Source organism: Poecilia reticulata, chromosome 17, assembly GCF_904066995.2.
Source record: "Poecilia reticulata chromosome 17, P_reticulata-male-v2, whole genome shotgun sequence".
In the NCBI taxonomy this organism is placed as follows: Eukaryota; Metazoa; Chordata; class Actinopteri; order Cyprinodontiformes; family Poeciliidae; genus Poecilia; species Poecilia reticulata.
The window spans coordinates 10,261,964-10,289,735 of NC_088846.1; the positions used below are offsets into that span (position 1 = coordinate 10,261,964).

At 36.4% G+C, this 27,772-nt stretch overlaps 1 protein-coding gene across 5 annotated transcripts in view; it reads right to left on the reverse strand.

Moving 5' to 3' along the window:
- astn1 (astrotactin 1) overlaps window positions 1-27,772 on the reverse strand; it is a 357,456-nt gene that overhangs the window by 249,852 nt on the left and 79,832 nt on the right. Inside the window, exons 3-8 of one of the 5 annotated variants that reach the window (XM_081598137.1) lie at window positions 22,661-22,911; window positions 22,369-22,511; window positions 18,903-19,052; window positions 11,400-11,549; window positions 9,553-9,699; window positions 3,579-3,746 (exon numbers count right to left, since the gene is read on the reverse strand). In XM_081598137.1, coding sequence (XP_081454263.1) covers window positions 3,579-3,746; window positions 9,553-9,699; window positions 11,400-11,549; window positions 18,903-19,052; window positions 22,369-22,511; window positions 22,661-22,911 — 1,009 coding nt within the window. Of the gene's footprint in view, window positions 1-3,578; window positions 3,747-9,552; window positions 9,703-11,399; window positions 11,550-18,902; window positions 19,053-22,368; window positions 22,512-22,660; window positions 22,912-27,772 lie in introns of all 5 variants that reach the window. The other 4 variants (XM_081598140.1, XM_081598139.1, XM_081598136.1 and 1 more) reach the window with 4 other exon arrangements.

The window sequence follows — 27,772 nt, forward strand, 5'->3', positions numbered from 1 at the left end:
ACAAACAAAAATAGAGATGGAGAAAAAAAGTCTAAACTCACATAAATAACGAACAAAGTAAGACTCACTGCAGTACCTGAACAGTACGAAAATGTAAATTGTGAACTATTCTGCCATATTAGCTACTATAAATAATCGATAATTTAAGAATTCAAAGAAATAATTTTTTTAAGACAGACATAGTTTGACTTGTTTAAACAACAAAAATATTTTCTTATTCTGCTTTACAGGCTTTGCTTTTTGTTGCCTCTGAACTGGGAAAATAAATACATAAAGAAAGGTGAGGAGCTTGCAAAACAACAAATGTTGAAAGTTTTCTGTTTTAATAATTACATATGCTCCACATGGCTCTTATTAAATACTGCATGTGAAATGTGACATGCTGTAGGAATTTGGCTTGGCCTTGTCAAACAATAGAGTGGAAACTAGTTTACTTGTATTGTTTTCCGTGTGTCTACATTTGTGTTTGCTGTCCACAAACTGGACCCTTGTTAAGACTATGACAGTATTGCCCTTGACTGCTTGTCACTTTACTTTTCACTTTCAGTGTTGTTTTCGTTTCCCACAAAATGTCTTCTGATGTCCCATCAATCACAGCTTATTGACATGCTGCTGCTGCTTCTCCTCATAGTTCACATGCTATTCATCATATTTCAGGCATGCCATCAAGTCTACTTATACCACTCAATCTCATTTATCAGTCATCTAACTGTAGTTTCTAAGTGTAGTTTTCTGAAACTTTCACACTGGAAAAAGAAATGCTTTTTTTTTTTTATTAACGTGTTATTTTTGTAAAAATCTACAACATTTGACAACACAGTCAAAGGTTATCAACGATTGATGATAAAACATACATATATGAGACACTGAACTTCAGTCTAAATTCATAGTAGAATATGTTTCCGAGAAGACAATAGGGACTATTCCAATGAGAAACAGGAAGTTAGAAGTAGTAGCTTGTACACTATAATGGTGCTGAAGAGCAGCACTCTTGCTAAATGTTAAGCCCACATAGAACTGTTGCTAGTATCTTTCTTCTAGACTCTGCATCTGTTAAGAGTTGTTGTAAACCTTTTACAGTATACAGATGTATAAAGGCATTAAGAGCTTCACGAACCTGCCGTGGCATTTTATCTCCTTTTTTTTTCCTCCATCATTTTCAACTTTGCCCACAGAGAACATCGCAGAGGTAACTAAATGAATCAATAAAAGCAAAATTCCCCTCATTGCATCATTTCTGATCTAGGCAGTACTGAACTCAGTGCATCTCGTTTTCTGAAAGTGCAGGCTACAATTGATTCGATGCCCAACTGTAGTTTTCAAGCACTAAATTTAGGTGAAATATGCACTTTAAAACCTGTATGTGAACTGAATTAACCATTCCTTATTAATTTAATATATCACAAAATTCCAAATGACAAGGCATACCTTTGCACACTAATTTTGAGTCTAATTTTTGGAGAATCAGACGCAATGCTAAATTGCATAAAACCATATTGTAGAACAGCTGAATGAAAAAACTGACCTTGATGAGTACTAAGACTTTCTTTTTATCTGTTGGCAGTCTGTCGTGAAATAAGAGCACCCTTGGTTAAATTAACATGGGGAAGATTTTACCTTGAGACTCCATTAGCTACTTCATTATACTTACAGTAACACTTCTTAAAACTTTGTGTGCAGAGAGACTCTAAATAGGGGAAATTATTGTATGGTTTCAACTTTACTTTAAAGCTTATTGCAATTCAAAGTTTATCACTTCATGGTTTTCAGAAAAGACCTGCGACCATAGACACATTTATGTCAGCAAATAATAGTGTAGATCAGGGTTCTTCAAATTCATTACTTAAGGGCTGGTGTTAAAGTATAAGTTGTATACAACTGTATCAAATTCTACTGTTACTCCAGTAAAACTGTTTTTCCACGTTTTTATAGAAGTATTACAAAAGTAGTGGTGTGATTTAGCATAAACTACATGTACATTTCTGATGAAATGATAATCCTTGCAGACATGTTCACTCCTTACAATAAAATCAAGAAGCAAATGCTGTATTCCAAAACAAACATTTGCAAACCAAAGCACAGAGTTCACAAATGGTCTCGTGGGGGACAACGAGGCAGATTAAATGTCTGACAACTCTGTGTGCGAGTCTAATTCTCGGAAGTTGCTTGGGGAGAAAAAGTTATTTTTTATTTTTTTCAACAGACTAACATAGCTCAGCTACTAAAGGAAACATGGTTATTGCACTTTTTCAATTATGTTAAGTTATGATGAACTAGTCTGTTAACAAGCTGATACTGCTGGAAAAACTAATTTTAATTTCAGTGTTTTGCAATTACTCATTCCTCCATATAAGTGAATCAATTAACATGCATTTATGTAGAAATGAAAAGGGTGCTCCAATAAAAACAAGGATGGAAACCACTGGCCTCTGACAAAATTTAAATGTCTGTGTTGAAAAAGAACACCCCTTACATATCAAATCATTAATAATTGATTTGATGTATAAAAAAAACATTTTTATACAACAAATTAAAGACATGGAACAAGCTGTTTTGCTCAAAAGGTTTTTTTTGTATTTTTCCATAAGCAGCCTTGCAAAATGTGGTTAAACCATTTTTATTTTTACTTCCTGTTATTCTCTTTAAGTCAAATGCTATTTTTATGATTACAATGACATACAAAAAGAAAAAAGAAATAAGAACATCCTTTCTGAAAGTATTTTCTTAGCACATGCCCAAATTAGCTGATGGTATGGACCGTGCTTCCGGAACAGATCGGGCAGTGACGGTGCTCACTCCTGTCCTTGTGTCTGTGGTTGCAGCTTAATGAAGTGTATGTAAATTAACCTCACTACCAGCCAGTCACAGACAGATTGCTCTAATCCAATCAGAGCACTCCTTGCAAATGATATGTTTTCTTGGACGAAAAACAATCAAGAAAAAACATAAGAAGAAATAAGAGAAAAAAAAAAAACACAAGACACTTGTAAGACAAACACTTGTAGACTAAGAATATTTAGTTAAGTATGTAAATATGCTTACTTACATTGTGCATTTTAGGTGGTATTTCTTAATTTCATAACCTCCTATTATTGAGACGTTTGAAAAGTGCTTCTGGCTCATTTACAGTATTTTATATCTTCCCATCTCCTGAGAGGTGTCGCAAATGTCTCTTTGGTTTCTAACAAAAGAACAGCCGTACTTAACCCAGAACAAATATTACATTTTTTTTACTCAACATCTTCGGAGACAGACCTGGATGAAAATACACAGAAATTCTGGTCTTGCATGATTTCTTTTAGAGTGCCACACGTGCATAGAAAGCTATTGAGTGAGCAAGAATGTGATTAAACTTCTACACAGCAAATTATTTGTTCACATAGATATATGTGCTCTCGTGAGTCTCACCGCACATTCAGGTTGGTGTCAGATGTAACGACATACCCACTGTGTTCACAGAATTTTGGCTGTGTTGGTGCATACAAAGGGCCTCGAGGCAATAAGAAATTCTCAAGGTTTCCACGGTAATGCTTCCGGTACAGAACAAAGTTAACGTGGATGTCGCGCTCTGGACTAACCTGTCTCTGGGTCACACTGGTGTTCACAAGGATCCAGCAGGCGTCGACCACACAGCTCGTTGACCCAAGGTCCACTGGCATTCTGCTGGTAGTACAACAAGATCTGGGCTGGGTTCAGCCAATCTGAAGCATCCAACTGGCTCCCCTGGAGCAGAATGAACCTCGAACCTGAAGAGAATGGAGCGAATGCAAGTGAGAAACACAAGTGCACACTGAAGGAAAATAAGTTGGAAGACTAGAGAAAAGTGAGGACATCGTGACAGAATGAAAAGACACAACAAATAAACTCTTCAAAACAGGATGATGACGAGATTATTTATTTCTTCTTCATGCCTCTTGGAAAAGCAACCATTAGAAATAAAATGGTCACAATTCCAAAGTCATAGATATTTATATTGTTAGGCTTCCCAATCTAATCTTAGGTCCAAATACATTTTGAACCTAATCTTAGGTTCAATCTTAGGTTGAACCCAAGATTGAACCTAAGATTAGGTTCAATCTTAGATTAGACAGGACAACAATAGTTGTTGACATTAATTGTGTCACCCAGGAAAGACCTACAACAAAATCTAAAACCATATTTAAAGAAGAAATTCCAGCTTTCCAAGATGTGCAGGTTCTCTTCAAGCTGTGGTGCAATGTAGCGGGAGACTGATGTTGGTTACATTCAAATTATGGCCATCATTGTCGTTTTATGAGATCACAAACCACATACATTTCATTTGCTATTGGGATAATGTCATTAACCATACCAAGACAGACATTAGATTGCAAGTGTATTCAGTTTTGTTGTAAATGCATGTTGTATTGAATAACTGTGCCATTACCAAATACCTTTGAGCACTTTCCTTCGCAAAGCCTCATTCTCCTAATATAGCGGTCATTAACTACTCATTTATGACTTGACCGTCAGTCTGATTAGATCTGCTTTGAAATAAAGTAGTGAATCAGCCCCGTGTTTTTGCTAATAAATGCTGATGAATTACTGTAGCCGTACATTTAGTGTCAGTATAATTGGCCAACAAAAGCTGTGAAAGCTCTAGAAATGATGCCACCCTGTCCTGGACATTTTTCAAGGAGATTTGATTGTAACTGTTGAACACAGATGAACAGTTAAGTACAAAACTTTACAGATGCTTAAAAACACATAATCAGGGCGCAAACTGTGGATATTTCTACTTATAATAAAAACCAATATAAATACAAGATTAGAATAATCCCCACACACCGCAAACAGCTTTACAAATTTCATAACATACTAGGTGTATTCAAAAAGCAAAAACAAAATAAGTGAAATAACCTGCAAATTCTAAACTACAATTATTGTAACTTGAATTATGTGAAGACTTTAATAAACGAGCGAGGCCGTCTTTAGCCTTGGGTGGAAGACTCCATGATAGGAGTGAGAAATAAAATGGGTAAATGACTAACACTGCTAAGTAGATGACAAATGTTATAATTAACACATTCAATTTTATATGTTCGTAAATACATTTAATCAGCCAGTCAATCAATCAATCAAATCTTCTTTATTATCCCCAACGGAAATTGTTATGCAGCACAGTAGGAAAAAGAAACAACCATTCTGACATAATGTATGTATGCATAGCAAGAGACAGAAAGATATCAAGTTATTTGAAATTATTATTGGAAGCTAATTTATTGTCTTCATTTCCAACGGAGTCTAAGGCAGAAGAAGTTAATTTTATCTGCTAAATTTAATTTTTCAGAGGTAGCATTTTCTCTCAAGTTCTGGCACTGGCTTGCACAAGCCAGTGCATTAGCATTACACCTAAAATAAGCTTTTAGCCAATTTTCTTACTTATTGCCAATGTTTCATATACTAAATGGAGTAAGTAAATGACATGCTAGTGATTCCCCACATGCTACTAACAGCAATTACGCCAACATTAGCATTTTGGCTAATTTCACATTATGCGTCGTTTAAAACCAAGTGGACTTCGATGAATAAATGAGTAAGAAACCTGTGTTTACGTCAGTACAAATTATTCTATTTGTGCAACTCGCATATTATATGATCTACAGAGAACATTGACTAAGATGATGGCAACTGAAAAGCAGAAAAATAAAAAAAGTCACTGAAAATCTTTCAAGAAACCAGAATGTTCCTCACTGTGATTACATTTCAAACTCTGTATTAAATTGTATGATCATTTTCTTTGCACGTCTCATAAACTTGAAATAACATAGGAAATGAAAGAAATTTAAAACGAATGGAGTACAAAAAAATAGCTTTTTCTGTTACTTTTCAACATGTTCCAGGCATGAAACATGTTGGATTTTAAAAAATGTTGGCAATTCTTTGAAAAAGTCAGCATTAAAGTAAGAGCCTAGATTGTCTGGGGAAACACATAGATGCTGCTTTTACAGAATTACCTCAGCATACGATGTGGAGTTATGTTTTTAACCAGTTTACTTATGAGGAAGCAATCATTTGTCTTCTTAATATGGTGGAAATATTGTAATCTTATTGCTACACACAAATAATAATGTTAATTTACTAGTCACTTCTATGGCCTATTATAATACCTTGTTATCACAGTACCTTAAATAACTCTCGAGACAGCCTAAGGCTGATCCACTTAGTTATGCTGCTATGCTCGAGGCTTAAGGGGGCTCTATACTGATCTGAGCACCTCTCCTCCTCCTCCTCCTCCATATTTGTAACGCCCTGAAGACAAATGTACTGTAAAATAAAGCCAACATATTGGTAGCAGAAAGTGCATTGTTTTTACAGTTTTTAAAATGCTAATTTTGCTTTGCTTCAAATAAGTTTCAAAGGTCTAAGAACAATCTTTAAAAACCCCCAAAAACTATCAGGTTTTTGGGTTCCATCTCTTCTTTTGTATAACAAAAGAATACTATTTTGATTATTTTATTTTTTAACTGACTCATTTAACCAGATTTCAGTCAGGAGCCACCAATCTAGATACCATGATACTGTGTCAGTCATATAAAGTCATATATTAACTGATTTTTCCCCCCAAAATATTTAAAAAATATAGTCAAAGAATGTTTCTCAAGCATTTCATAAATTATCTTAACTTGTGTACAAGCAGATTATTTAAGGCTAAAATAATCTCCTTAGCATAAAATACTAAGAGAACACCTGAGCTCAATAGACAAGCAACCATATGTTTCAGTAGGCACAACGCTAACTAAATAACAAAATGTTGCTTTTTTTTTCTGTCAGCCTTTTGTCTGCCATGGAGCGTAAGGGGCTGATGAAAACACAACGAGGCACGAGTATTTATAATCTAAAAATTACACACAAACACTGAAAGACAGCTGCCATGAACACACAATGTGTAACATAATTTCTGATAATGAATACTGATGAGAGTTCATAGCAGAAAGCTTAATTAAATTATAATGTTACTGAGTAATTTAATTGTTTTTTTTCTGAACAAGTTATCTTAATAAAGCCAAAGAACTAACAAGAGCACCTTTCTTGAGGCTGAATTTCCAATGTTCTTTTTTGAGATCCTGCATGATGCTGGTAGCATATATTATGAAACTTTTTTTATCCACTGAGCATCTATTTATTTCTGTTCCAATCAGCTATTTAAGGTGGGCAGGCAGAGACCATATTGTTGAAGAAACTCATATCTCCACATGTGCTTTGTCACTGCTATACTATATATTATCATCCGTGTAAAGCATTTTGATGCAACAAGGACTTTTTAAAAAGTTTGATGTAAATAAAGTGGCTTGAGATTTTTAAAACTACAATAATACTCTGATGGTTAAGTCTGTCGTTGATAGGTTTCCTTTCCATTTGTTGAGTCCCCACCATTGTGTGTTTATTTTCTGTCTATTCTGTGTTTTTCAACTCAAAACTTGAATTTTCTCGTTTTGTGGTGGGTAAAACCATTCACCCTGTCCATTGTATCTCCTCAGTCCAAAAGGTTGAGGTACTTAATTAAGGTTTCTATATCTGACACTGTTGTTCATTTTGAACTTGCCTTACCCAAGAAAGGATGTATTAAGAAGTACATGTTGTTCTGTGAGCTAAAAAAAAATGTCTGGTTTGATATCTTTCTTTGAAATGAAATATGAATAGAGAAGAGTGACTCTACACGTCTGTGGTTTTCTTCAGTGGATCTGAAGGCAGAAACTTGTGCAGCTGTTGGCATTAATAGCTTCTTTCCCCAGTGGTTGAATTCAAATTTTTGTCTGATTTACCGTGACATGAAATCAGGTCTGATGAGATTGTGGAGACATTTATAGAAACATTCTAAATCGATCCTGGTTTTGTAATTCAACAGGCACAATCGCTATCTTTCATCTCCCTTTTCAAAGTTCGCTCCTTGGATGCCTCCAAGAATTTTAATAACACCCGCTGGCAAGCAAGTGTATACCACAAGGAAAGCTGCAGTACACCGAATCAAATCAAACCTGCAGATGACAGATGAGCAAGCGTAGTCAGTCTATAATATATCCTGACCAGCAACTCACTGCAGTGACAGCTAAAAAATGCCAATAGGCTTACAGGAACCAGAAAATGGAAACTTTTTCATTTTCTGAAGCCCTTAGTTTACATCTAGATTACTTTCCAAAAGTACTATCACTTCTTTTCTTTTTAATATCGCCAGGTTTTTTAGTCTATTTCCTGAAAACTAGTTCATACCCTTAAATACAATTACATGAAAATGATTGCCTTTTAAAATCAACATATTAGTATCAGAAAGTGTCTAAATGTAATCTCTAGAGAGGTTAGAAGAAAAAAATGTTTTGAGAAGTTTAAAGCAGAAATTGGTGAAAAGAAAACATAAAAGCTTTAAAACTCTCAAAGACAATTCAATCCATTATCTGCAAATACACAAAGACATGACAGTGCACCCAAACCAAACTGCTTCACAATGATATTATTTGTCAGAGAAGAAGTGAAGGTGTCCGGCATCAGTAGCTGCAGAGATTCACAGTGCAGGCTGAGGAATCTGTGGTCAGAACAACTATTCATCACACACTCCACAAATCCAGATTTTCAAGCTAAGTGGTAAAAAGTAAGCCGCTGGTGAATAAAGTTCACAAGAAGTGCAAGATGTTTAGGGTATATGGCAAGATTGTGCAAGAAAGCGTGCTGGTCATATGAGACCAAAATATAATGGTCACAAAAGGCAATGTGTGCTGATGTACATCACATCACCCTCAACATGCCTACGGCACTGTGAAACATGCTGGTGGCAGTAATTTGCATTGGGGATGCTTCTCTTTGACAGGGACAGGAAGTTGGTCAGATTTCATGGTAAGATTGATGGAGCTAAATCCAAGCAGAAAGAGCCTGCAAGACTTAAGACTTGATGGAGGAGGCTCAACTTCCAGCAAGACATCCACTAAAAACATGCACCTGCAGTGGTTGAGATCATATATTTGTTTTATGGTACAGATCCAGTCAAAGATTAGCCTTAAATCACTCTGTAAATCTGTTGCAAAACTTTAAAATTGATGTTCAAAGGTGGTCTCCTTTCAATCTCACTGAGTATTAGCCATCTAACAAATAAGAAATTGCATAAGTTTCCATTGTTTGATGGAAAGAGATGGCAGAGGTTGTGGTTATGATGTATAAAAAGGTGAAGAAGTTTTTGGTGTCTTTTCCAAGGGACTGTATAAAAAAGTAAAAGACCCAACAGTGATGAGGAGATCTCTGTGGACAGTCAATGCCCTCTTGCCTAAATGCGCCGTTTTGCTTTGCGAGTACATCAGCCATGCGGCGCAGCATAGGGAACCAAAAGAAAAAGTGGTCGACCTGGCATTTACCTTTGTCTTTGAGAGCAAAGCAAATCAGCAGCTCCCCAACAAAGCGCTAGCACTTGGTTTGAGAGATATAGAGAGCTGAGCTCCCTGGAGAGCGGCAGAAAAATACCAGCTCAGCCCCCCAGGGCTTTAAGCTTCCTTGGGAGTTTGTTAAGAAAGGCTGCATCGACAATCTTGGACTGGTGTAAAGCCTTACCGTCAGCGATGAGGTGCTCCGGCACATGTAAGATTACTCGGACTGAGAGGCTGCAGGCGAGGTGAGAGGAGTAAACCAGGCCGATCACGCAGCTGATGACACTGATCAGAGTCAGGGTGGTCTTATTGATGGGACTCCGCGGGGAACCTGCTGTTGGGAACAAATGGAATGGAAAGAGAGGAAGGAGATGGGAACAACAAACAAAACGTATATGAGAAGCAGTCACTTGTGTTTTTCTGGCAACCTTTTGGTAACATAAACATAAATGCAAACCGTCACACACAAATACACACACTGCTCACATGAGGAGTTACTTTACAAACCGGCCTCTACCCACCCCACAGAAATGGGCTTAGCTCCCATAAAAGGGACCTTTGGATCAAAAAAAAGCATCACGCCTTTGGGAGCTTTAGACTGGGCATGGCTCGGTGGTATAGACCTAAGGTTTACCTTTGAAGGGTTTTTAACATCCATGCTGGGATGTGTGAGGAAAATGGAAACACACACACCAAAAAAAAAAAAAACTGCTTAGAGGTTGCTTTGCAACCGACCCTCTTTCCTGTGCTCCCCTTTTTTGTCAGAGTAAAATGCTTCCCTTATCTCCTTTACTCCAGAGTGCAACACAGAAAAGTGGTAAACGTGACCGCATACCCACAGGAGGTATGCATTCATCCGCACGCACATGCACACACACACACAACAAAAACCACATAATGACCTTGAATAAAGGTACTCAAACTTTGTCCAAAGCAGTTACTTTTACACTAACGCCAAAAATTCAAGATTAAATTGTCACTTTTAAATTACTTTGGCAGATCTTGTTCTTTCAGATGCTACCCGAGGCTAGGCTTTACAAAGGCCAAATGGAACGGTGACCTTTTGTATTTTGCTCCAAACCAGTTGATGTAATCAAGTAACTTATCCAGAAATGGGATGCAGGGATCATCTCACTTTGCTGAACCTTTTTTTTTCCCCTTTTATCTTCTGACATTGTGCCCAAAGTTTATTCTTCAGTTTTTAAAATGTTAGGAAAACATTTTTTTTTATTAAAATCAGTCTCCAAATAAATTTAGCTATTTTCGGAAAATATTTCATATTGTATATGTGAGCAGGAAATGACGAGAAATAATTTCATCATGCCTCACAAATCAGTCTTTCCTCTGGATGTAAACAACGCAGTTGGGGCATCATTGCTACCACCTTGTTCTAATTAAAGATGTTGGCTACACTTCCGGAGGCTTCACAGTGTACGTGACACCTGTGCACATGACGGGAGGATAATTGGCTTGGAGGCTTTGTAAAGGCTTGTAACGCCTTTTGACAGCAGCTATTATTTTGAGGGGATTGTTTTGTTTTGTTTTTTTTTTCTTCCTCCATCTCCCTTCCACAACCTATTACTGTACATCAAAGCTGCAAGGACAAGGCATGCTGACAGATAAAGCGTGCTCCACCACTTCACGTTGACAGCGTTTGCACAGGGTCCTCCTCAGAAATAATATTTGTCCGTAATATTATTTCAAAATAGAGTGCTCTTCATATTGCAAGATGCAACAAATATTACTTTTTTTTTTGCCCCCCACCAATGGGAACCTCTGATCTCATGATCTTGTTTGATTTCCATCAACAAGATTGAATGCAGATGCAGTGAGATCAATTTTACATGCTCACAAGCACTCTACACATTACCGTGAACGTATACACAATCCCTGTACGAGTCAAATTTATGTCTAAACACCAATTTAGAACCATCCACTGGCTACATGTACAGAGTTTACTTGTCATGCGTCGTGGCGGTGGCAATACCATCAGTGGGATAGATTGTCTGTAGGTGTATGAGTCCTCCTTACCCCCAGAGCCCCACGCGCTGTTGGCGTTACCATTTCTCATACCTCGACTCCGGCGCCGACTGCGGTTTGGGTCAGTGTAAAAGGCCAGCTGAGGCTCGCTGTCTGCCTCCGTCCCAGAGTCCCCGTCTGGGTTCAAGAAAGTTGAACCCGCTGTTGGAGTCAAACAAAAATACACCTCCAATGAAAAGGAAAAAGAAAAAAAGGCGACTGGTGGGGGCTCGGTCCGCAAGATACCCTTTCAGTGACTGAAACATAAGGGATGGCAGTCAAAAGTAAAAAATATGTTTTTGTGTTGGAATAATGTGCAGCTCTGGGAGTTGTTAAAAGAAAGAAAAGTGTTTTAGTGGAGCTTCATTTAAATCGAGCCAACAATAATTTCAGTATAATGGCATTTACGGTTATCGCATGAAAAGTTAGATAAAGGATCATAATTAAAGGCAGATGGTTCCCGCACTGCAGTAGTAATTTTGGTGTCTGATCAATCATTTTTTCATAAAGCTGTGACTTTTACTAAAGACAAATCTAATATAACCAAACAATGTGTTGTTTATGGACATTAGGATCCTAATGATATACAAGGAAAAGCGTGAAAGAGAAGTTTAAACACCTGTAGAAACTGCGGTGTACAGAGAAATTGATACACACTGGTTAAAAAAAATTTATAAACCACCTTTCTGCGTACACAAGCATGAATGACAATGCTGAGGCATTCCTCCTGGTAGATCAGTGTATTTCTGCAAATGACAGTAGTAACACTAGGAGCAGCCAGACAAGCTTTATTCTTTTTTCCGCAGATCACCCGTTCCATATTCTACTGTCATAACGGTGACAGTTTCATCAAATATGTAAAACACTTTTGTTTTTATAAAAGTTACCTTCTTCAGCTTTAATTGAAAAACTTAAAACAGAATTATAAGTAATATGAGTAACTCTGAGTCCTATGTTGTCTACATGTGAATAAGAAAGAGTACTTGTCATGCTCTACACTTATCTAAAACTTAAATCTCAAAGATTTAAGTTTCATTTTCAATTCTACCACTTGCCCTGAAGTGCACAGGGCGAAAATGAGATCTCATCTATTTTTTGAGTTAGATTGTGTTGAGTAAAAGCAAAGTACTAGATTAAAAATATGCAATATTATGCTTCAATTATTTAGTTTATTTTTTTATTTATTCTATGCCATATGATTAATGATGGTCATCATTTCTGGTGCTCAATTTCATCAAAAATAATTCCTATCTATTCAAAATGAAATACTTATGCTGCTGAAAATGAATTAATATATTTGTCAAAGTTTACTACTGTAAATATGTAAATATGTTGGATGTGAAAAAAAAAGCTAAAAGGAAGATTAGCAACATGTAGAGGCTCTAGTACTGTCCATCCCTCATCCACCAATCTTTATTATGTTTAACTTAAGTCTTAAAAGCTTAGATTTGGATAAATAACTTTCAAGTAATTGAGCTAAATATATTCATCAGCAATGAATGGTGAAAAGCCATGTGCCACTTAACGCTGCATGACACTCAACATGAAGATATTTATGCATATATTGAACTAGGCAGCTTTATATTTGGAGTATAGACTGCACTGATTGTGTTAATAATGCGTTGCTGTCAGTGTGTTTTAATTGAAGAATTAGCTATGTTTACAGGGCCTGTATCCAACGTTGTTTACAAGTGCTTTTGGTTTGCACAACGTTAAGAAGAAAATCCAATAAAGCTCCATACATGTTAGTGCCTCGGTGGGACTTGAGTGATTTGTAAATAAAATAATTCACCAACTTAAAAATCCTGACCAAGACACAGCTTTTGATTAGACGAACAGAAAGTCTGCAAAGCAATTGGGGGAGGAAATAGTTGGCAGCAATGTCAGTGTTGTAAACTTTGAACAGCTTTTTCGTGACGGCAGCTTCATCAGCTTTTCAAGTTGTTGCTTTTAGAACAATATTCTCTGAAGATATGAATGTGCTGCATAAATATTATTGGCAGCCATGACTATCTACCAGCACAGATGTTAGCGTAGCTTCACTTCACAAGAGGAAAGCCTTTTGTGGTGACACCATTGTTTCAGCGGCATTTCTCTCGAACGATTTAATAAACAAGCATTCATCACTTTCAGTTCAGATGCTGTTTTTGCTGGAAGGAAATCCTCTGCGTCCTCTGCATTTTTTCAATTTATTGTCGAACCCTGCAATAAGAATGAAATCTGCATTTTTTTAATGGAGGAAACAAAAACATTAGGATGAATCGATTGAACTTAGAGAAAACTATAACTACAAGGCAAATGGGGAGATTACTGAAGTGTGGAAATTTCTTGAATATAAGACAATAACATGCAGACATGAAAAAAAAATCTTGTTTGGTGTAGAAACAAAACAGTCCACTACATTTAAACTGCTATTCTAGTGGCTTTAATAAAACTATTTTCCAATTACGAATGAACTTTATTATTACTATGATTATTTTTAACAAAGTGGTTTCACCTAAAAGTACACTCGTTCATACTAAAATTCACAGAATTCAATCTAAAATATTTTTTTTACACATTGTATTAATTAAATGTATATAATAATGATGACATGGATAAACATTAAATAGTTTCGATTTTCATGGTTTAAGTGACAATATATACAATAATGTAAAAATATTATACTCAGAAGAATAGACTAAGCTACTTACTCCATTTTCATCTTTGTGTCAAGACACGGATCAGGCCAAATTACTGCATATGAAACCTCTATATTTGACATACCTTGCATTTATTTATAATTATGAAATACTAATGAGGGACTCGCAGCCTGGGCACACTTATCTCGCCTACTCCATCACCTACTCATGTTCTCCCATTTGACAGCTTAGGTACTTGAGATTTTGAGAAGCGACTCTTGAGTCCATTAAAAGTGTTGACATATGGAGCAAAGACGAGCGCCGGAGCATCTAAGACAAAACGAAAAAGCTTTAGTGCTTAACACACCTATCACACAAACAGAAAATGCCCACTGAGAACGACAATACGTCTGTGTGCATATTTTATAAGAAAGATGAAAACTGTCGAGTGGAAACCCCGGCAACAGAAACCCAAAACTGCGTGAAGCAGATCTAATTTCCTGCTTAGACAACCTCATTCCTGTGCAGCTGGCTTTGGAGACATCTAATTTGCATCTGGAAGCACTGAAATTTCTGAAAGGATGCATGTGTGTGTGTGTGTCAGTGTGTTTGCGTGTGCATGCCAAGCACCATAGATGGCAAAACCTCAAACTTTCAAACACTAAGACGATACTGTATCGCTGATACAGCAATTATAATTAATGAAAACAGGGTTTTTTCCCCACTTCATTGCATTCTATTTGTGCATACTTCTATCACAACGTGAAAATTTGCTAAATGTAACTGAATGACTCAAAAGCAAATGTTTCTTTTATTTGCGAATAGAGCTTTTTCGTCAGACAACTGAATGGTTCAAAGCCACCAGCACAGACAAAGAGCTTCTTGAAGCTCTCACAGACACAGCTAAAGAAAACACAGTAATAAATGCGTTACAAAAAACATACAAAGAATCTCTGGGACGTATTTTAAAATATGAGGTTGGCTGCAAAAACATCATTTTCAAGATTATGTGGATTGTGGTGGGAATGTAACTTAACTTTCCATAACATGACTACGTATTTTTACCCCACAATTTGTTTCTCATTCGTCTTCACTGAATAATGTTCAGATAATCATCAGTTTAATTACACGTATTTGATTTGAATGTGCGTTTACACATTTGTTGCTGCAAAAACAACCCACATGTAATTATGGCCTCAGTTAGTTATTGGTAACTAATTTTGTGCTGAATAAGAATATTCTATTGAACTTTAAAAGTGTTGAAGTCAAATACATGTTAACAATAAGCATAACAATAAGCTATGATTGATGACATACAAAAAAACATGTGTTTTAGACAACAGTTAACTGACAAATATTGAGGAGTCACCATATTAATATAGATAAAATGTATAATAAATTGTGTATTGAGAATGATGACACAAAAATCACACAATTAAATGTATTTTACTGGTATTTTATGTGGGAGACCAACACAGAACAGCAAATAACTGAAATGTCAAAACAAGAATACATTGTTTTCAAAATACCGTTCAAATACAAGTTGGAATAGTGTGGCATGCATAGACTCTGCTTCCTTGTAAACAACCTTTTTTCTGCACATACAGCAGCAAGTCTTTTGTTGAAGCGTCGCATACCCAATGACTAAACTTTTGTCTGCTTTTTTTTTTTTCTTACAAAGTAGCTCAAGGTAACTCAGTCCTTCTAAGAGCACCGAGTTTAAAAATCGACAATAAACATCGATTTTTAAAATTCATTTTTGATCTAAACCCTTACATTGTATGTCTGGCTGTGTGCTTAGGGTCGCGTCCTGCTGGAAAGCGAACCTCCATCGTAGCTTCAAGCTCTTTGCAGCCTCTAATGGGTTTTCTTGCAATGCATTTACCCACAGCTAAAGAAAAGCATCCTTACAGTCAGATCCAAGCCAACTTCTGAAGGCAACTGGTTGCACTGGACTTTCTTTTCCTTTTTGTAGGTGTATCAGAGTAAAGGGGGCCATTTCCCACTTCATATTATCAACAACTTTGTGTTGATCTGTCTCATAAAAATACGCTACAGTGCATGTTTTTGCTTTTAAGTTGACACAATCTGACACAGTTGTAGGGACATGGATATTTTTGCAGTGCGTCTTAAGTCAAGCAATCTCCCGGCAAGCTAGCTTGTTACATTTGTGGCTTTTTCATGCTAGCATTATCCAGATTTTTCTACCACCACATGTGTGCATTGCTCAGACTGATTAGAAGCCCATATTTTCATGCAAACTTCTGTACACTTGAAAATGAGATTTGCAATTTAACATTTCTTGGGCCTCAGCTTGGGCTTGGAATACATTTCTTAGTCAGAGCTGGACATTGAGAGCAATTAAAAAAAGTCATGGCACCAGCAAGAAGGAGTTTCAGTCTATAAATCCAATATTGTCAAGAGGCACCAACTTAAACAGAGATATTTTCAAAAAGTTATGAAATATTAAGGAATTAAGCGTGGCTTATTTCTTAAGAAAGATGTGAAGATCTTGTATTTCTTGGTTGTGTTCAGAAAAGGACTAATCTGCTGACAACACTTTGCTGATAAATCGCCTGGACCTTAATGTTTCTTTGTTCAATGTGTCACAAATGCCAACTTCTCTGAGAATTTGTTTCTATTTTTAGTACCAAGTTATAAAGACTGGCAACACAAACACAAGTGTTGTTTACAGTTAATTCCAACCACACTGGAAGATTTCTGGGCATTGCAGGCTTAATTTTTCAACAAGGCCACTTGGAGGGGCTAGCAGCGCCCACTGTGGTTTTCTTTTTTGTATTTTTCAAGCATTCACTCTTTGTTCTCACCATTTATTATTGATTGAGAACCATTACCTGAAATGTGAAAATTGTCTCTTCTGAATCTGGCTTTGCTCTGTGCCAAACTGGACGCAAATAAATAAATGACAAAAAAAATTAAAAATTAAAAATCAAGGTTTCTACATCCAAACAGTCCCAATGGTCATGTTGTTGTTGGACATGATGCATAAAACATTATTTGAAGTGCTAGTGAAATAAATAGAATGGCGCAGCGTGCAACAAACTGCTGCCTTACAATTACAGCAGTTTCAATAACTCCATCTAAAGATGCCTTGACCTTTTTTATTTGCTTATAAATAAGGTATAGATTTATTTGAGCTAAAGTCACTAGAACAACGAGTAAAGGTTAAGCTACCTAAAAATCTATAACTTGGAAGTCGTCACTTATCCCTCAAATGTAACCGTTCTCTCAAAATATTGGCCTGTAAAGCATGAAGTGAGCATGAGAAGGGATGGAATGTTACAACAAAGTAATAATGATGGAAAACAATTCAAGTATAACACAACTGGCAATAAAATTACAATAAAAAAAAGTAAATGGCACATTCACGCTTCATTCATGCAAGATTTCCTCAGCACTTCAATATTTTGAGAACAATCATCACTTTGATGGCATGACTGTCACAATCAAAATCATCATATGCTATAATTTCAAAAATTTTTTCAAAATAATCTCAAGGCTATTACTAATGAACTTTTTTGAGTATTATATAAAGTTATAGTATTTCAATCCATTTGGGCATAAATATTGTATATAACAAGCACCTGTGATCCTTGATAACCCACCTTGAATAACGTGAAATACGGAGTACCTGCTGAAACTGCTTGAAATTATGTGGAAATTACTGAACAACTCAAGAAATAAGTATAAATTCAGCATTTGGCATGAACTTTTTACGCTAGAAACGGATATTTAATGGATATGATCACTCGCCTTCAGTCATTATAAGCGGTCCCAATAAGTGCATGAACTCTTTCACATTTTGTAGGCTTTATAATCTAAAGACAACTACTGGTATCACATTTTGTAGAAAAAGCAATGTTAAATTTTTACTACAGGACATAGAAAAAAATTTGAACGAATGCACCATTTGTTTGGCTTATTTGTTTGTTTCTTGAAAAGAAGTGACAGTTTAAAAATCTGTTTGACAGAGTTGGACAGTAATGCCCTGACAAATGCAAAAAACATAAATAAAAATAAATTATTGCGTTAAAAAACTGAAATGAATTGATTAAAAACTTATGCCTGCCATGTTTAATCTATATTGAATTTTGGTCCAGTTAAGCTGGAAATCTTTGTACATCACAATGAAGGTCAGAATTATTACACCACATTTATTTTGAGTCAATATTTTCTAATACATGTTTAATGTCTTTGCCACTGTACTAAATCCCAGAGATACATTGTCTCGTTTTGATTTATGTAATTTAGTCCATATTAAGGTAACGATATGTACATAGTAAATAAATTGTTCTGATTACAAAAAAGTCCATGACGGCACCCATGCGAACTGGACAAGTCTAGCAAAATGAGGAGACTTCACTAAGATTTACTATTTTACATTTTAAGTTAAAGAACAAAAAATGTGCTGTCACTCGACAAAAAAAACAAAACAAGTTTAACTGTTTTTTTTTATGTTTGTGATTTAGAGTCTCGACCAATCACCTGATTTCAGCAATTCCTTATTTATTGGTAAATCACTATGTTTTGTAATGCAGTACTAATAAAAGGTTTGGTACTCAAAAAAATGAAAGGTTAAAATATATCAGAAAGATTGCAGACTGCATAAACTGCACCAACAAAGAGAAGCTTTAGAAAGAAAGAAACATGAGGTGTAATTTGTCAGAAAACAAGTCAATTAACTTTTCAGTAAAACTTTTCCCAACCCTCGTTCGACTACTAAAGTTGTTTTTATGAATCTGTAACCTTTATTAGAACATGTACTCCTTTCAAAACGACACACAGAGCTTCTAAGTATTCAGATTTTTACCTGACATCATCAGTCTGTAAAGTTTTTCTGGTCTGGTTTACAGAAAATGCAGGCGTGACTCACCTCTGGTGTTGCTGGAGAGACGTTTGCGTTGGCTGGTGGATGTGTTGTGCGGTAGCAGGGTGTTTTGCTGGTGATTGCTGTCCAATGGACTCGTGGCAATGATGTTGTCCTTGTATTTGTTCATCAGGGCCAACTTGGTGTTGTCATTGACTGCAAACAAGTGGAAGGTAACTACAAACACTTCAAAATTGTGGTTTTGACATTTTTCAATGCCAGTTGTAGGGAGAGAGAAAAAAAAATAAAATCAGTAAAGCTACAAAAAAAAAAAGCACCCGGCTGTTTACTGGGTGAAAAGTCAACGAGTCTAAATTGAAGTGTGAGAAAAGCTGGCATGAAATTAAAACTAATTAAAAAAAACTGTTGGAGCATATGTAAGACTCGGAGGAGGAAATTATACATTTCTGTAAATATTCTGACAAAGGCTTCAGCAAAAAGACTAAGACAGTGATTTTATAGAATTACATAGCAAAAATTGCGTGTTTAACTGATTGTTTCATCCCAGCTAAGAGAATCCTTTGCTCACACACTCAATGATTCTTCATTAAAAGTTATTTATGATACACAAGATCTATATATGTTACCAAAGGAGATGCAAATGTTTTTGTGCTTATGATGAAAAATGAAACAGATAAAAATACTGCCTCCAGCTGCGTAACAATAAGCCTCAGACAAAAAAATAATGAAGAATAATTGCTGGTGACAAACACCACTAAATATATTCATATCATTTTTGTTTACTTGTTCATGAAGGCATAAAATGATAACCATTCTAATGCCAAAGGTCATGGCTATTTTCCAGATAGGTCTATGTGTTTGTTTATTGAATAGGAATTCAAATGTCATTTTCTCAGTGACCTCTACAGTTTTCATATCTATCAACACTCTGCACTTAGCCAGCGGCTGGTACCGTCTTTCTCCAGTTTCACGCGTTACCCATCTGAAATGCATAATGCAAAGGATTACTTTGCTTCCATTAGCTGCAGGGTTGGACTATTTGGATCTTAGAGGAACAGTGTGGGTGAGCACTATCACCATAACTGATCACTTAATGAGTCCAGCCAGTAAATTTGAAGCTTATTTCAATTCACAGCGTATACCTGCCGTGGAACGGCTTACCAGAGTCAGCCTGATGGAGGAAAAATAAACGCTCTGAAATGGATTCAGCAGCTAGCGAAGAGGTCTCCTGAATATTTCCAATTTAAACGGATTGTTTTAAGAAAAACAAAACGGGCGTTTTCACGACTCAAAGCCAAATGACAACTACATGGAAGACAGAAACTGCACACGTTTGCACGACTGACGTTTAACCAATTACTGTTGACCTGTAAAACAAAATAAACCTTTTTGTTAAAGAAGAAATCTGATCAAATTAATTATTAAAAGTGCAAGATCGTTATTCTGATTAAACAGAAAATGTGAAATTTTTCGGAATTAAAAGATGTGTTACCCTAATTAAAGTGAATGTTTCTGGCATCAAATTTGTTTATTTTTGTGTTAGTAATGATCCAACAAATACACATTTGTATGAGAAAGACTTTTTTATTGTATCCTTGGGCATTAATACTGTAATAAGAATATAAAACTGCAGCACTATTTCTTTTAAATGGAATTGTTCTTGTCTGTGTGCATACACAAAAAAACCTTGCCTGCACTGCATCCCTTACCCACCCAAAAAGGAATAAATAAATAAAACACATGGGGTTGGAATTTTCAGAGCTAAAAAATATGCCATGTTAGTGGACTCACTCACTCACTCACTCACTCACTCACTCACTCACTCACTCACTCACTCACTCACTCACTCACTCACTCACTCACTCACTCACTCACTCACTCACTCACTCACTCACTCACTCACTCACTCACTCACAAAACTGAACTTGCAGTTAGAGGCAGCATCATAGTGCCATCAAAACAAATTAAAATCCCCAGCAGGAATGACAATGTGTTGAGGGGTTCGGAAAGCTGTATTATTTCACAAAGGACTTATTTGTGAATGGGAAAAAGGTTCTAATTGAGGAAGAATAGAGTCTAAACAACTGGGTCAGTTTGTTGCTATCAAGCTTTCTCTGGGAAGCTACAGTTGAGCTAATAGCCTCACAAAAACGACTAAAAGTTACAATGAGACTATTGAACACTGCATGTCTGAAGTCGACATCAAGAGACGTCAAGGCATCAAATGAAGCATGACTATGGTTGAGAAGTTATTGTCTAGCTTTTTGAAAAAAAACGAAGGTATAAAGATCTCTATTGTAAGCATTGTTCACTAAATGTCAATTTGATATCTCAGAAACCATGTTCATTCTGCCTAGTTGTTGGGGTTTTTTCTGCTTAGTAGTTGAACATTTTGTGCTCTGATTAGTTGTTGGCAGTCACACTCTGTGGTTGGTTTATTGGTCACAGGGATGGGGATTTGTCCCTAAACCATTGGTTTTCGGTTGGTCTTTCAGATTACAGTCGCCAGGCTAATCTACTGTTTCACACCGAGGAGCCAAACTGCAGCATAAGCGTTGTTTTGGAGTTGGAGTGGTTAAAAGTCACTTCTACTCTTGTGTCATGTGGGAGGATAGCTGTAAGGCTCGTTTTTATCCCGCTTCTCTGAAAATGGGTTTACAGTCTGAGTCATGGTTCATCACGTCAGTATGGGGTCAAACAATAATACAGAGATCAGGAACCTAATTTTAGATATCACAATTTACACCAACTATTGAGAAAATATACAGCGAAATGATTTTGAGGTCACATCGCTCAGCCCTAGGTCTTAGTAGGGTAAAAAAAAAATACTCTTAAAATATTTACTTTTAAAAAATATAAAAAATAAGAAATGCCACTCTTTTTTACCATATAAATTATTTGCTGCTCTAAAAAATCTAAAACAACACCAGGATAAATAAACAAAACTAAAGCACTCTTCAGAGCTAAGTGGAACTCAGTCAAGGGCTAATTTAATGTGTATGTTTGTGTCTGTTAGAGCAAGTATCACGTCTGAAGATTGCAGAAGAAAAGCAATCAGGACCATCAATGCAACTTTTAAAGGCTTAATAAAAAGCTTATTGTCCTGATAGTACAGGACAATATACTTTGAGGAGTTGTTTTAGAAACAGCCTTGCATGTCATAGCGAACAAAATACAGCATTGTTCTTTTTTTTGTCTTCAATTTCAGATTTGCTGGCTTAGTGTATGACCATCTGCCAGAGTAAAAATGTGCTTTTTTTCAGCTAACCTTTTATGATAAAGTTGTACAAAAAAAGTCACATTTGTGGAAAAGACGAAATATCGTCACATTTCTAATATAAAAAAGGTTTGAATATTTCAGAAAATTACAGGAAAACACTTAAGAGCATCAGGATGTTTGTTTTACATCTGATTTGTGTTACAATCCGTTTCAGAAGAACTAAAACTTTTTCCCATGTTTATCCCATCTGTTCTGTCTTTTCTGCTCTGGTTGTTTCTGCAGTCTACTAACCCGGTGTGAGGTCCATATTATTCTTGTCATTGCAGCCCTGAAGGGAGTCCAAGGTACGGGTGACTTGACTGGCATATTCCTCCCCGCCGTTCATGCACTCTCGTTGCAAATGGTGACGCAGGTCTGTAATGTCGTACTCGTACCTGCAGATGACACTGAATTCAGTTACCGCTGCAACATACTGACCTAACTTTAGATCTCCAAAGTGACATGTCTCTAGAACCTTTTCTTATCAGCCTTAGATCCTAAAATAAGTCCCTCCTAGTCATATTTGAACCTGCTCTGCATGTACCCGTCCAAAATTGGTGTCTCCCGGATGCTGAGGGTGCCACCAGAGTTTGGCCCCTGACCCCTGGAGTTCCTTAGACTTTCCCGTGCTTGTCCTCCCATCAGCACTGATGGGATGTAGTGTATCTCATTAGCCGCCTCAGCGCTGGCACTCTTTTGGGGCTGAGGGATGCGGCGTCTCTTACACCAGCGCCTGCGGGTGTACAGGATCAGGACGAGGCACAGGACGGACAGCAGAAGGGCGATCATCCCACCCTGATGGGAAGAAAGGGGAGAGTTTGGAGCAGCGACAGAAAACCAGGGGAGGGGAAAAGAAAACAGTGGGAACATAGTCAGAAAATCCAGCCAAGGCAAAAAATAGATCAAAGTCAAACTCAGAGAACTGAAGCCAAGGATTCAAGCTACAATTTAATGAATAAAGCATAAAATGTTTTACCAGATCATACTTCAGATTCTTATTCTACTTTTGAACACAGACACTACAGAACATAACTTTTGAAATTATTTTTTACCAAAACAGGAACAAGTGAAAGGAATCAGCAGCCAAAAATGCCTTGACCAATGACATCAGCACCTGCAGCCTTAAAAGCAACAGTGTCACAGGCTGGGAAATTATAGATCAACATGATCATGCTTGTGTTTGTCAGCTTGACACCAGGGGTAGATCCATGAACAAATAACTCAAAGAGATGTTACTACAGCAGTAACAAAGAGCAATATCAAACTAAGTTTTTTATTTGCTTTTTTTTTTCTAGCGCCAACAAAAACAATACAATCAAAACTAATTGTAATTTTTTTTAAAAAAGAAAAGACTTATTAAAACAAGTTTCCACTACAGTTCCTCAGAGACTTTCAGGATGCAGAAGATGATTATTTCAACAATCCTACAATCAATTGACTTTAATCCTTATAAAAATGTTTTACAAGATGAATTATCCAGGAATCACACCATCCAAACATTCCCACTGAAAAGCAAGAACAGTTAAAAGTGAACAGAAGAGGGAGAATGTTTAGTTGTCAGCTTCCTTATCTCAGCTGATGCTCCCCTTCACAAATGTATCCTAGATAGACAGAATGTACTTTCTATGAAGAAGGCAAAATGCAACAGGGAAAACAAAGTTACTAGTTGACATAACAGAAAATAATGTTAACTGGAGACTTGACTTAATTATTCTATTGCCTATGGCTTGTCCTTGCAGGATGATGGGGATCGGGTATGTATATTCCAGCGGTCATTGGACGAGAGCGGGGAGTACATGCAAGTCATCATATAGCAACAAAGAGACAAGTATAAGTGTGCATGTATTTTTTGTTTGTTTTGTTTTTGTCCTAAGGGTTATTTAGAAAGACCAATTAACCCAGCCATCATAATTTTGGACTATGGGAGGAAGCTGCCATACCCAGAAATAATTTACAAATGCACAGGGAGAATCTGCAAAACTCCACACATAAATACCAGAGGCTGGGATTTGAATCCTGGGCCTTATTTTTACAAAGCAACAGTGCTGCCAACTGTGAAAACGTGAACGTCATCTGCAATGGTATATATTAGCTCATTCCATGTCTGTAGTGTAGAGAGGACTGATAGCAAATGATTGGGTCAGGTCACAGGAGCACTTCCATCTGGATTTTTTTCTCTCTGACTTAATGACTTGTGAGACACTCCACGGGGTAAAGGGGATATGGCGACATCTACACCCACAGAGGGCTTAGGGATGGTATAAGATGGACAGATGAAGGGCGATGAGCTTGCCCCGAGGACAGGTTAGTAGAGAGGAAAGAAACTGAATCAGACAGAAACTGAAGAGGGAGTGAGTCAGCGACAGGGAAGAGTAAAAGAGAGCTCTGAAACGGCGAGTCTAGAGTCAAAGAAATCCTGCCAAGAAGCAGGATATGGATCAAAGTCAAGACAGGTCAAAAGCACCGCCTTTGGAAACACATGAAAATGCAAGAGCAATTGTCAGCTTGATAATGTCTTTGTTGAATATAGGGAAGACTGTTCATCAAATGCGTTGACCTATTCCGTTTCTAATGCCATTATTTGCATGTTTAAGGTTATTTAAATGATGATGTGGAGTAGAAACATGAAGTGTGGGACTAAAGGTATGTCTTAAGGGCATAACATTACATGTTCAGCATGTGCAGTTTACCTCTTATGCATGCCTAATTTGATGCTAGCAGCAGGGCAACTAAATGAATAAAAATGAGATATATTGTGCAATTTGGAAAATGTCAAACAGAGTTATGAAAATGTCAAGGTGACAGTATGGAGAATCAGACAGCAGCAATTTGCCACTGGAGACCGATGTATTTTTAAAGAAGGGAATGAATCCCTTACAGCAGAAATGCAGAAATTATCGAGCAAACAAACCACATGAGTTCTCTCTTTGGCTAAATGCTAAAACTTCTGACTTTTAGGCTGGGCTATTGTAATGTCTTAATTTGTGCATAACATTCTCTGAAAAGTCCCCCACTGATCCTACACGCAGCGCCGGCCCGGCTCTGGAGAAAAACTAAAAGAAGCCATAATTCTGACTTATTTTCTTCGTGCTTGTTTTATTTACTTGCAAGTTACATAAGACAGAAAGTAAAACTTGGTTTAACCATCTCTCAGTGACTATTTCTACATAAATACATGTCCAAATTGCTGTCAGTGACTTTGTATTTCTTAGCAAAAAGAAATGAATTGACATGTATAAGAAAATGATCTAATGCCACTTTTTCATTATTTCAGAAAGCAACAGAAAAAATTAAGCAAACCATTATATGCCTGATTAAAAAAAAGTAATAGCTTGATCAGAAAATGATAACCAGGATTAAGTCAAACTAATTTACAGGGAATTCAATTAAAAAGTTACCAAATCAGATAATTAAAGAAGGTATTATGTGAAATCAACTTTTTTTTTAGCTTTGTATCATGTTATTATGTTAGTCCCTCATCAAAATCATACCTGAAATGTGGGTTTGCTTCTTCTATGCATGTTTGGCATTTTGGGGGTGGGGGAGTATCCCAAAAGTGCTACAACAACTGAAGATAACACAGTTATCCTATTGGCACTATGTGCCTGGAAAATACATAATGCTGCCCCTTTAAAAGAAAATTATGGAATATTATCATGCAAACTTGGGTTTTAATCAGTAATTTCCATAAAAGATCCTTTTGCCCAAACATATTAAATGCAAAGCTTGAATAAACATGAATTTCCATTACTTATATTCATTTAAAATTGGAAAAGGAGAGGCCTATTTGCATGTGTTGTTTGCTTAATCTGCCCTGTCAAGGACATTAACAAATGACTCTATGATATGGGCCACTTATGCAGTAAATCTGCATACAGACTGGTCAGAAAGGAGACTCGAGTCATTTGGTTTGCAATAATTAAATGTTCAGCTCTCTGCAAGTCACCGATAATGACCCCTATCGACATTCACAGAAAACAATTACTCCACTCCAACTAAAATTGCTCTGTGGAAAAAAAAACAAAAAACATGGCACACAAAGAAACTGCATTTTTCTCACTAAAAATATTTAATTTTGAGAATATGTAAAGCTATGCAATACAAAGTTATTTGCAATGGATCCGTTCAATTAAATAGAACTCTTTTCTTTGCATTAATCAATATGTACATTAATCAAAAGCTGTATTAGAGTGCTTTATTGAAAAGAGGTATAGTTCATATAGACAAGTACATTTGAAATACACACATTAGCCTCCATCAATTAATTGTTCATTACTGATTTGCATTCACTGAATAAAATACTGCATGTGAAATCTCACCAAAATGACTCAGTTTGGTTGCTGCATGGAAAAACACATCAAGAAGCGAGAATCTTCCAGTAGTGTCACATGTTTAAAGTATGTGGGTTGTTTTTAAAAGTGGATGTAGTTTGTATAGTGTGTGCATGCTGGGATCAAGGGTATAGATTTTACAGAATTCAGAATAGTATGACTTTAACTATGATATCCCATCTTATTTCATTTCCCATCCATATTTAGGGATCATCTGACCAACTGGGTATGTTATCACCAACCTCTGTGTGTCCCCAAGAGGTCAAATAATGATATGCAAGTATTAATCTGAAACTTGCCAGCAGCTGGAGCCACATTAAACATTTATCATTCAGCATAGTGTTGCATGAGATTAATTTCTATAAATGTTATTTCAACTTTTATTATTGAGTCATGTAGCAAAACTTGCATAAATGTCAAAGGCTCAAAAGCCAGTGGAGATCAAATTGCTTATACTACCACATCAGACGTGTGGAGAACTATTTACAAAAGGTAGCATATCTTTATAAAACACTGAGCTGCAGGGCAAATGTGAAATAGTTTGATGAGGTATTCCTGTAGTGGCATTTCTGTGATATTTCTAGTTATCAATTGCACTTTACATCCAACCAAAATTAAAAACATTTCATAAGACACACTGTTGGTTTCAAAGGTTGCTTATAGGATGAGAGAAAGTTGGTGGTGACCAGGATAATTAAGGGTAAAAAAGCTACACATTTCTAAGCTTCATGCTCCAAGTTTCAAGGAATACGAGTTTAATAACCACCTTGGATCAACACAAACATTTTTCTGACGTAGAGAAAGTAATGTGGACCTTAGTTATTAACTTGACTGTAACACTGTAACATGCAAACTTGCATTACTGATATATAATAGTAGGTCAGAAATCTGAATGTCACTTGTAAATATAATGCCTGAAACAAGTTACAAAGAATAATGGATGGCTAAGCAGCAAAGCACATTTGTGTGCTTGTCAAAAGTAATTCAAAAACGCAAGTCTGTAAGCTTTACAACTTAGTTCCAAAACAGCATTTTACCTCGATAGCAGCCATTAAAAGATATGTTTGCCAAGCACTTGGTGTCTTTCACAACATTTGGATATTGCTGATTTTCCGATAACATCAGCATGCTATCTAAATAAATAGTGTGAAACAAGATTTGCTCAAACTAAAGCAAAAATGTGTCTTTACAGCATAATGAATCAATAAGATGTAAGCAGCCAACACAAAACCAACACCTGCTGTAGGTTTTAAAATTGATTGAGAACACACCAAATACTGATAATGTACTCAAGGCATTTGCAAAAAATACAATAAAAACACTAC